Source organism: Mus caroli, chromosome 8, assembly GCF_900094665.2.
Source record: "Mus caroli chromosome 8, CAROLI_EIJ_v1.1, whole genome shotgun sequence".
NCBI classification, from domain to species: Eukaryota; Metazoa; Chordata; class Mammalia; order Rodentia; family Muridae; genus Mus; species Mus caroli.
The window spans coordinates 67,104,938-67,115,960 of record NC_034577.1 but is presented as its reverse complement, the minus strand read 5'-3'; the positions used below and the strand labels follow the sequence as shown (position 1 = coordinate 67,115,960).

Genomic DNA, 11,023 nt, shown 5'->3' with positions numbered 1-11,023 from the left:
CGGGGGTCGTGGGTAGCTGGCGGGTGTCAGACGACCCTGCGCTCAAGCTACCCCTCGACATACATTTTCTTTATCCATTATTTAATTGAAGGACATCTAGGTTGTTTTCAGTTTCTGGTTATTATGAATAAAGCTGCTATGAATATAGTCAAGAAGGTATACTTGTTGTGATAAAGTAAGGCATCGTTGGGGTATATGCCAGGAGTTGTATAGCTGAGTCTTGGGGTGGAACTAGTCCCAATTTTCTAAAACCTGCCTCTACTCCAAAATTGATTTCCAAAGTGGTTGTACCAGTTTGCATTTCCACCAGCAATGGAGGAGTGTCCCTCTTGCTCCACATCCTTGCCAGCATGTGGTATCACTTTAGTTTTTGATCTCAGACATCCTGACTTGTGTAAGATGGAATCTCAGGGTCAAGTAGTTGATACAAATAGATGCAGAAAACCACAGCCAAACATCAGGCTGTGCTTGGGGAGTCTTGTGAAAGAGTGGGGGTGGGGTTAAGGACACCACAAGAAGACCCATCAAGTTAACTAACCTAGGCCCATAGGTGGTCACAGGGACTGAGCCACCAACCAAAGAACATGCAGGGGCTGGACCTAGGCACGCTACACATTTATAGCATATATGAAGTTTAGCCTTCATGTGGGTCCTCTAACAATTGGAGTAGAGGCTGTCTCTGACTTGGTTCCCTGCCATTAGAAACCCTTCCACTAACTCGAATACCTAGTTGGGCCTCAGTGGGAGGATGGGCTTAGTCCTACTGAGACTGGATGTCCCAGAGTAGGGTGGTAATGCGAAGAGGGATTTGTAAAGATGGAACTGGGAGGAGAGTAAGGTGGAGGAGGCATTATCGGGATGTAAAGTGAATGAATGAATGAATGAATGAATGAATGAATAAGATGTCATTTAAGTGTATTTTGAAATATTTATTACTAAGTATTTCTTGTTCTGATTTTTGAAATGGTCATTTTTTTCCATTCCAGTTTCTAATTTCTGGTTTGTACTAAAAACCGTGATTGTTTGCTGCCTACTACTCTTGAAGAGTAAGCTGAGTTGCTAGCTCTCCCCACTCAATGGCATAGCCAGAAAAACAGTAAAGCTGTAAACTTCACATCTTTGTCAAGCTCCTGATAAAAAGAGCAACAATCAAGCCTACCAATAACTATTGCTATCTATGGTTTTCCTTAAATGCCCTTATCAAATGGAGGAAGCTCCATTTCTTGTGTCTAAGAGTGTGTATCACGACTGGGTGTGAGGTTTTGTTAAATACAACTTTTCCTGTCAATAAGATAGTCTTACAGTTTTTATTTTTTCTATAAATTTGGTCAGCTATACTATATTGACATTTAAAATATCAAGCACACCTTCCAATTATGACATAAAATTGCTGGTGTGGACTATGCGTACATGAGCATATTTGTGAGTGGACCTGTTCGTGTAGCTGTTGGAACCTAAGATCAGTGTCATTTGTCTTCCTCTGTGGTTCTGATTTTTGACAGAGTCTCTCAATGAAGCTTAAGCTCTCAGTTGGGTGGACTTTCTGGCCATCAGGACCTTGGGATCTTCTTAACTCTGGCTCCCAGTACATGGAAATAAACCATGGGTTCTGGGGATCCAAACTCAAGCCCTCACTGTTGCACAGCTAGCATTTTACTGCCTGAGTCATCACCCAGCCCTCTATAAATTCAACTTCACAGTTGGTTCATAATTTTGACCCTGTTTCTTCTATTTTTTTGTCTTTGATAAAGGAGATTAAGAGTGAGGAGGGTTAGCACATATTTCTATATGTCATGTTGGTTAGTTTCTATAGCTATTTCTTCAAACTTACCAGTCTTTTTTTCTACAATTTTTTTATTAATAGATATTTTCTTTATTTACATTTAAATGCTATCCCCTTTCCTAGTTTCCAGTCCGGAAATCCCCTATAACCTCCCCCCTCCCACTGCTCCCCAACCCACCCACTCCCATGCTTGGTCCTGGCATTCCCCTATCCTGGGGCATAGAGCCTTCACAGGACCAAGGGCCTCTCCTCCCATCGATAACTAGGCCATCCTCTGCTAAAATATGGCTACAGCCACAAGTTCCACCATGTTTTCTTTGATTGGTGGTATAGTTTCAAGGAGCTCTGAGGGTTCTGGTCAATTCATATTGATGTTCCTTCTATGGGGCTTCAGTCCCCTTCAGCTCCCTGGGTATTTCTCTGGCTCCTTCATTGGGGACCTTGTGCTCTGTCCAATGGATGTCTGTGAGCATCCACTTCTGTATTTGCCAGGCACTGGCAGAGCCTCAAAGGAGACAGCAATATCAGGCTCCTGTTAGCAAGTTCTTGTTGGCATCTGCCTAGTGTGTGGGTTTGATGGTTGTTTATGGGGTGGATTCCAAAGTGGGGCAGGCTCTGGTTGGTCATTCCTTCAGACTCTGCTCTGAACTTTGTCTCTGTAACAACATCCATGGATATTTTGTTCCCCATTCTAAGAAGGAATAAACTATCAGCACTTTGATCTTCCTTCTTCTTGAGTTGCATGTGTTTTGCAAATTGTATCGCGAGTATTCTAAATTTATAGGCTAATATCCACTTATCAGTGAGTGCATATATGTGTGTTCTTTTGTGATTGGGATACCTCACTCAGGATGATATCCTCCAGATCCATCCATTTGCCTAAGAATTTCGTAAATTCATTGTTTTTAATAGCTGAGTAGTACTCCATTGTGTAAATGTAACACATTTTCTGTATCCATTCCTCTGTTGAGGGATATCTGGGTTCTTTCCAGCTTCTGGCTATTATAAATAAGGTTGCTATGAACATAGTGGAGCATGTGTCCTTCTTACCGGTTGGAACATCTTCTGGATACATGCCCAGGAGAGGTATTGCTGGATCCTCTGATAGTATTATGTCCAATTTTCTGAGTAACCACCAAACTGATTTCCAGAGTGTTTGCACCAGCTTGCAATCCCACCAACAATGGAGGAGTGTTCCTCTTTCTCCACATCCTGGCCAGCATCTGCTGTTACCTGAATTTTTTATCTTAGCCATTCTGACTAGTGTGAAGTAGAATCATAGGGCTGTTTGAATTTGCCCTGATGATTAAGGATGTTGAACACTTTTTCAGGTGCTACTCAGACATTCGGTATTACTCAGTTGAGAATTCTTTGTTTAACTCTGTACCTCATTTTTCAATAGGGTTTTTTGATTTCCTGGAGTCCAGCTTCTTGAGTTCTTTGTATATATTGGATATTAGTCCTCGATAGGATTTAGGATAGGTAAAGATCCTTTCCCAATCTGTTGGTGACCTTTTTGTCTTATTGACAGTGTAGTGTCTTTTGCCTTACTGAAGCTTTGCAATTTTATGAGGTCCCATTTGTTGATTCTCGATCTTACAGCACAAGCCATTGCTGTTCTGTTCAGGAATTTTTCCCCTGTGCCCATATCTTCAAGGCTTTTCCCCACTTTCTCCTCTATAAGTTTCAGTGTCTCTGGTTTTACACGGAGTTCCTTGATCCACTTAGACTTGAGCTTTGTACAAGGAGATAAGACAAGGATCAATTTGTACAAGGATCAGTTCTCATTCTTCTACATGATAACAACCAGTTGTGCCAGCACCATTTGTTGAAAATGCTGTCTTCTTTCCACTGGATGGTTTTAGCTCCCTTGTCAAAGATAAAGTGATCCTAGGTGTGTGGGTTCATTTCTGGGTCTTCAATTCTATTCCATTGATCTACCTGTCTGTCTCTGTACCAGTACCCCGCAGTTTTTATCACAATTGCTCTGTAGTACAGCTTGAGGTCAGGCATGGTGATTCCCCCAGAGGNTCTTTTATTGTTGAGAATAGTTTTTGCTATCCTAGGTTTTTTGTTATTCCAGAGGAATTTGCAAACCTCCCTTTCTAAATCTGTGAATAATTAAGTTGGAATTTTGATGGGGATTGCATTGAATCTATAGATTGCTTTCTGCAAGATATTTTTACTATATTGATCCTGCCAATACAAGAGCATGACAGAACTTTCCATCATCTGAGATCTACTTTGATTTCTTTCTTTCTTTTTTTTTTAAAGGAAACCCTTTGCAGTCCTGGTACTGGAACTTTATTTCTTTGTGTACATTAGGCCATGAATTCGTATGGAATGGGCTCCAACAGCCCAGGCTCTTTTCTGTTAGTCCTCACAAAGTGTGCTTCTCTGGGTGGCGCAGGCTGGTGCTTCAGCTGCACCCAGGTGCCCTTCTCTTTGGCTTCCTTTTTCTTCTGGTCGTTCTCCTTCACCCGCTTCAGGAAGCTGTCTCTACTCTTTAAGTGCTTGATGTGCTCAATACGCATATTGATCCTCTTGGCCAGAATTTTGCCCTTAACCTGATTGTTTACAATGATGCCCACGGTATGCTGGGTGACATTGTAGACTCTTCCAGTTTTGCCTTGGTAGCACTTATGGGGCATTCCTTTTTTAACAGTGCCCATTCCCTTGATGTCTACAATATCACCCTTCCTGTAGATTCGCATGTATGTGGCCAAATGAACAACGCCATGTTTCATAAAAGGCCTAGAGAACTTATACCGGGTGCCTCTCCTCTTTCCCTTTGTGTTCCTCATTTTGACGAGTTACAACCTGGAAGATACTTTGATTTCTTATTCAAAGACTTGAAGTTCTTATCATACAGATCTTTCACTATTTAGCTAGAGTCACACCAAGGTATTTTATATTATTTGTGACTACTGTGAAGGGTGTTGTTTCCCTAATTTTTTTCTCAGCCTATTTATCCTTTGTGTGGAGAAAGGCTACTGATTTGTTTGAGTTAATTTTATATCCAGGTACTTCATTAAAGCTGTTTATCAGGTTTAGGAGTTCTCTGGTAGAATTTTTAGCATCACTTATATATACTATCATATCATCTGCAAATAGTGATATTTTGACTTCTTCCTTTCCAATTAGTATACTCTTGACTTCCTTTTGTTACCTAATTACACTGGCTAGGACTTCGAGTACTATATTGAATAGGTAGGGAGAAAGTGGGCAGCCTTGTCTAGTCCCTGATTTTAGTGGGATTGCTTCCAGCTTCTCTCCATTTAGTTTGATGTTGGCTACTGGTTTGCTGTTGTATATTGCTTTTATTATGTTTAGGTATGGGCATTGAATTCCTGATCTTTCCAAGACTTTTATCATGAATGGGTGTTGGATTTTCTCAATTGCTTTCTCAGCATCTAATGAGATGATCATGTGGTTTTTGTCTTTGAGCTTGTTTATATAGTGGATTACGTTGATGGATTTCCATATATTAAACCATCTCTGCAGCCCTAGGATGAAGACTGGGGATGATGGATGATCGTTTTGATGTGTTCTTGGATTTGGTTAGTGAAAATTTTTATTGACTATTTTTGCATTAATATTCATAAAGAAAATTGATCTGAAGTTCTCTTTCTTTGTTGGATCTTTGTGTGGCTTAGGTATCAGAGTAATTGTGGCTTCATAGAATAAATTGGGTAGAGTACCTTCTGTTTCTATTTTGTGGAGTAGTTTGAGGAGAATTGGAATTAGGTCTTCTTTGAAGGTCTGATAGAATTCTGCACTAAACCCATCTGGTTCTGGGCTTTTTTTGGTTGGGAGACTATTAATGACTGCTTTCTTTAGGGGATATGGGGCTGTTTACATTGTTAATCTTTTCTGGTTTTAACTTTGGTACCTGGTATCTGTCTAGAAACATGTCCATTTCATCCAGGTTTTCCAGTTTTGTTGAGTATAGCCTTTTGTAGAAGGATCTGATGATGCTTTGGATTTCCTCAGGTTTAGTTGTAATGTCTCCCTTTTCATTTCTGATTTTGTTAATTAGGATACTGTCCCTGTGCCCTCTAGTTAGTCTGGCTAAGGGTTTATCTATCTTGTTGACTTTCTCAAAGTAACAGCTCCTGGTTTGGTTCATTCTCTGAATACTTCTTTTTGTTTCTACATGGTTGATTTCAGCCCTGAGTTTGATTATTTCCTGCCATCTACTCCTCTTGGGTAAATTTGCTTCCTTTTGTTCTAGAGCTTCTAGGTGTCCTGTCAAGCTGCTAGTATATACTCTCTCTAGTTTCTTTTTGGCGGCACTCAGAGCTATGAGTTTTCCTCTTAGGACTGCTTTCATTGTGTCCAATAAGTTTAGGTATGTTGTGGCTTCATTTCCATTTAACTCTAAAAAATCTTTAATTTCTTTCTTTATTTCTTCCTTGACCAAATTATCATTGAGTAGAGTGTTGTTTAACTTCCACATCAACGTTGGCCTTCTATATTTATGTTGTTATTGAAGATCATCCTTAGTCTGTGGTGATCTGATAGGATGCATGGGATAATTTCAATATTTTTGTATCTGTTGAGGTCTGTTTTGTGACCGATTATATGGTCAGTTTTGGAAAAGGTACCATGAGGTGCTGAGAAGAAGATATATCCTTTTGTTTTAGGGTAAAATGTTTTGTAGCTATCTGTTAAATCCATTTGTTTCATGACTTCTGTTAGTGTTCATGTGTCTCTGTTTAGTTTCTGTTTCCAGGATCTGTCCATTGATGAGAGTAGGCTGTTAAAGTCTCCCACTATTATTGTGTGAGGTGCAATGTGTGCTTTGAGCTTTACTAAAGTTTCTTTAATGAATGTGGCTGCCTTGCAATTGGAGCATAGATATTCAGAATTGAGAGTTCATCTTGGAACATTTTACCTTTGATGGGTATGAAGTGTCCCTCCTTGTCTTTTTTGATAACTTTGGGTTGGAAGTTGATTTTATTCAACATTATAATGGCTAGTCCAGCTTGTTTCTTCGGACCGTTTGCTTGGAAAATTATTTTCAAGCCTTTCACTCTGAGGTAGTGTCTGTCTTTGTCCCTGAGGTGGGTTTCCTGTATGCAGCAAAATGTTGGATCCTGTTTATATAGCCAGTATGTTAGTCTATATCTTTTTATTGGGAAATTAAGTCCATTGATATTAAGAGATATTATGGAAAAGTAATTGTTACTTCCTGTTATTTTTGTTGTTAGAGTTGGGATTCTGTTCTTGTGGCTATCTTCTTTTAGGTTTGTTGAAGGATTACTTTCTTGCTTTTTCTAGGGTGTCATTTCCCTCCTTGTGTTAGCGTTTTCCCTTTATTATCCTTTGAAGGGCTGGATTCGTGGAAAGATAATGTGTGAATTTGGTTTTGTCATGGAATACTTTGGTTTCTCCATCTATGGTAATTGAGAGTTTTGTTGGGTAGCCTAGGTTGACATTTGTGTTCTCTTAGGGTCTGTATAACATCTGTCCAGGATCTTCTGGCTTTCATAATCTCTGATGAGAAGTCTGGTGCAATTCTGATAGGTCTACCTTTATATGTTACTTGACCTTTTTCCCTTACTGCTTTTAATATTCTATCCTTATTTAGTGCATTTGTTGTTCTGATTATTATGTGTTGGGAGGAATTTCTTTTCTAGTCCAGTCTATCTGGAGTTCTGTAGGCTTCTTGTATGTTCATGGGCATCTCTTTCTTAAGGTTAGGGAAGTTTTCTTCTATAATTTTGTTGAAGATATTTACTGGCCCTTTAAGTTGACAATAATCATTCTCACCTATACCTATTATCCTTAGGTTTGGTCTTCTCATTGTGTCCTGGATTTCCTGGATGTTTTGGATTAGGATCTTTTTGCCTTTTGCATTTTCTTTGATTGTTGTGTCCATGTTTTCTATGGAATCTTCTGCCCTGAGATTCTCTCTTCCATCTCTTGTATTCTGTTGCTAATGCTCACATCTATGGTTCCTGATTTCTTTCCTAGAATTTCTATTTCCAGAGTTGTCTCCTTTTGTGATTTCTTTATTGTTTCTACTTCCATTTGTAGATCCTGGATGGTTTTGTTCAATTCTTTCACCTATTTGGTAGTGTTTTCCTGTAACTCTTTAAGGGATTTTTGTGTTTCCTCTTTAAGGGCTTCTAGCTGTTTACCTGTTTTCTACCTATTTTCCTGTATTTCCTTCTTAAAGTCCTCCATCATCATCATGAGAAGTGACTTTAGATCCATATCTTGCTTTTCTGGTGTGATAATGTATCCAGGACTTGCTATGGTGGCAGAGTTTGGTTCTGATGATGCCAAGTAACCTTGATTTCTGTTGCTTCTGTTCTTATGCTTGCCTCCTGCCATCTGATTATCTCAAGTGCTTGCTGCCCTCAATATTTCTAATTGGAGCCTCTCCTTCCTATAATCCCGGTTGATTCAGGACTCCTCAGAGTGCAGCTTTCTCTGTGATCCTGTGATTCCGGGCTCCTGTGAACCTGAGATTCTGGGTGTGTCAGAGTTCCTGGCAGTCAAGCTTCCTCTGAGACCCTGAGATCCTGGTGTAACCAAGCTCCTGTTGTCCTGGGATCCTGGGATCCTAAGATCCTGGGTTTGTTACAGTGCCTGGAAGTAGGGTCTCCTCTGAGGACAGTGAAGCTATCTGGTATGTTCGAAACCAAGGTGTACCAGTACCGATCAGAAGGAACCCGAGCTGCTCATCAGACAAGGCTCCCGTGTCCTTGCTCCTGCTGTCACAGGCCCGTCACAATTGTTTTGGAACAGATGTTGTGTTCCACTCACTAGTGATCCTAAGATCGCGTGGAAAGTCCTCTGGGAACTATGAGACCTTCCCCAGAGTTCTCACCCAAGATGACCCAGAGCTGGCGCTGACCGGAAGGGACTTGTGCCCCTGGTCAGGCGAGTTTTCTGCTTCCTTGCTGCTGACTTAGTCCTGGCGCGATTGGATTGGAACCAGTGTTGTGTTCCACTCACCAGTGATCGCGTGGAGAGTCCTCTTGAGACAGCAGGACTGTCCACTGAGCTCGCGTCCAAGGTGACCTGGAGCTGGCGCCGACCAGAAGGGCTTTCTACAGATTCTAATCTGTTGATCCCACACAGTATTTTTTATCCTCAGCCATTTCATTTTTTTAGTATTTTATGTTATTTATTGATTCTCCCACCAAAGAGGGGTTTTAGTTCAACAAAACCAGCACAGCACTAGCAGAAACCAGCCCCTGAGCTCATCACAGCTCAGCTGCTGTCGTGAGAACCACAGTGTATTGAACATGAAATGAGAAGTCCCGTGCCATGGCTGTGGCAATAGCAAAGGACACTTTTCCAAAAACAGCAGTCCCGTGGGAGGGAAGACAAACTTGACAACACAGAGGGGAGCATTTGTGAAGCCAGGAGCGTGAGTTGGGTGTGCAGGAGACAAGCTGGCTTTAGGCAGCCATGGTCACCTGCCTCTGTACTGCAGTGCTCCCTGGCTGGAGAGAGCCTGCCTGGCATGCTAGCCATGAACTGTACCCAAGTGACTGTACACAGGCAGTCCCCTGCTTCAAGGCTTCCTGCAGAATTGGGAGACACTGTTTTAGCCACAAGAGACCTGATGGGATCTACCCAAGATCCAGGCCCCCAGATAGAGTCATGTGGGTAGTCCTTAGGTTTCCTGCCTCAGGCTCCTTAAACTGGATCATAGCCAAGTGGTAGGTTGTAAAACTAGGTTCAGAGGTCACAAACTGCCTGCCACAAAACAAACAAAGGTATCGAACATCTCTGCAAACTTTACTTCTGCAACATGGACACAAGCCACACCATACGGGGAAGGACTTCCATTTGGCTCACTGTCAACACCAGACCAGCCAGAGCCCGGGCTATTTCCTGTTGCCCCATAATATGTGTCCTGCATCCCCTGGGGAAGCTGGCACCATGGGCTTTCTATGCTGTTTGGGACAGTGACCCAGAGACCTGTGGCCTCCTCCAATGAAAGAAAACAGAGGACCCCAGAATGCTCTGTCAGCGTGAGTCTGCCATCCATGCAAGGAAGGCTTTGGTCCTGATGCTACCTTAGATCCCTGACTGTGCTTTTAGGAGCTAGTGGTCTCCCCAGGCCCTTAATCATGGGTCTGAAGGGAACCTATATATACTGGTCCTCAATGGGATCTGCTGCTAGACTCCAGGTGTGAGCGTTTACCAGTGGCCAACACCCCAGGGTGATCTCCTGGCTCAGGGAAGGTCCTCTTGTGGTTGTGCCCATTGGGCCCTCCTAGGTGCCACTTGCACAGGTCCCCATTGAGGATGTCCTGGATGTGTTATATGATCAGGTTGATGGCCACCATATTGTCAAGCCCTCGAGGGATGGTCATATCAGGGTACTTCTAAGTCGGCAGGCAGAACTCCTTCTAAGGCTGGTTTCACAATGGTGGTGCACTGAGTCAGGATCTGCTCCAGGTCCCTTCCTCATTGCACACCCCAGAGAACTCTTCAAGACAGCCTAACATCAGGGTCTGTGTCCACAAAGAGGCACAGGTGAAACATGTCCCGGATCTCCTGAGTGTAGAATACCAAGATGCCCTCGAACAGAACCACATCAGCTGTGTAGACCACAGTGGTCACTTGTAACCTTGAGTGGGTCACAAAATCATAGGTAAGGACCTTAACAGCTTTGCCTTCAACAATGTTTTTCAAGGTCTTGTGCATCAGATCATTATCAAAAGCATCTGCGTGGTCAAAATTGTACTGTCCCTTCAAAGCCTTGGCCTTCTGCTCGGCCATCAGAACCTTGTAGAAGCAGTCCTGGCTCAGGATGACCAACTTGCGCTGCCGGAGGTCCACTTCATTCAGTCCCAGCAGCTCCATGATCTTCTCACACACTGTTGACTTGCCACTAGCCGTGCCGCCACTCACGCCTATGAGGAACGGCCAAGGCTGAGGAAGATCGGCCTCGGGCGGGCGCAGTACTCTCTGAGTCACCGCCTCCCCCCGAAGCCATCTCCAGAGCAGTGGACTCTTCTGAGTCAAGAGACAAAAAAACTATAACCATGGATCAAATACAGATCACAAACTATTTCTTTATATTTCCCAAGAACTACGTATGACTTTAGGTTTGAGAAAGAGAGAGGGAAGAAAAAGAGGCAAGTGACAAGAATCAACAAAGCTATCTGTTACACATAAAAGTCTAAAGCACTCATCACTCGGTCCTTTAACAGAAAGCTTACTGACCTCTACTTGGGGTGACATTACCCTATTCTTTTTTATTAGATA

At 42.3% G+C, this 11,023-nt stretch overlaps 1 protein-coding gene and 1 pseudogene across 1 annotated transcript; both read right to left on the bottom strand.

The window, feature by feature from the left end:
* Positions 1 to 4,071: 4,071 nt before the first annotated feature.
* LOC110299535 (60S ribosomal protein L21-like) lies at positions 4,072 to 4,594 on the bottom strand. Its single transcript, XM_021169241.1, has one exon. The coding sequence runs from the start codon at positions 4,585 to 4,587 to the stop codon at positions 4,105 to 4,107; it is 483 nt and encodes a 160-aa protein (XP_021024900.1). The 5' UTR covers positions 4,588 to 4,594; the 3' UTR covers positions 4,072 to 4,104.
* Positions 4,595 to 9,912: 5,318 nt separating this feature from the next.
* LOC110300763 lies at positions 9,913 to 10,751 on the bottom strand (annotated as a pseudogene).
* Between the last annotated feature and the right edge of the window lie 272 nt (positions 10,752 to 11,023).

Bases quoted from the DNA above. Each gene is read 5' to 3' on its own strand.
- LOC110299535 (XM_021169241.1), bottom strand. From the start codon at position 4,587: ATGAGGAACACAAAGGGAAAGAGGAGAGGCACCCGGTATAAGTTCTCT.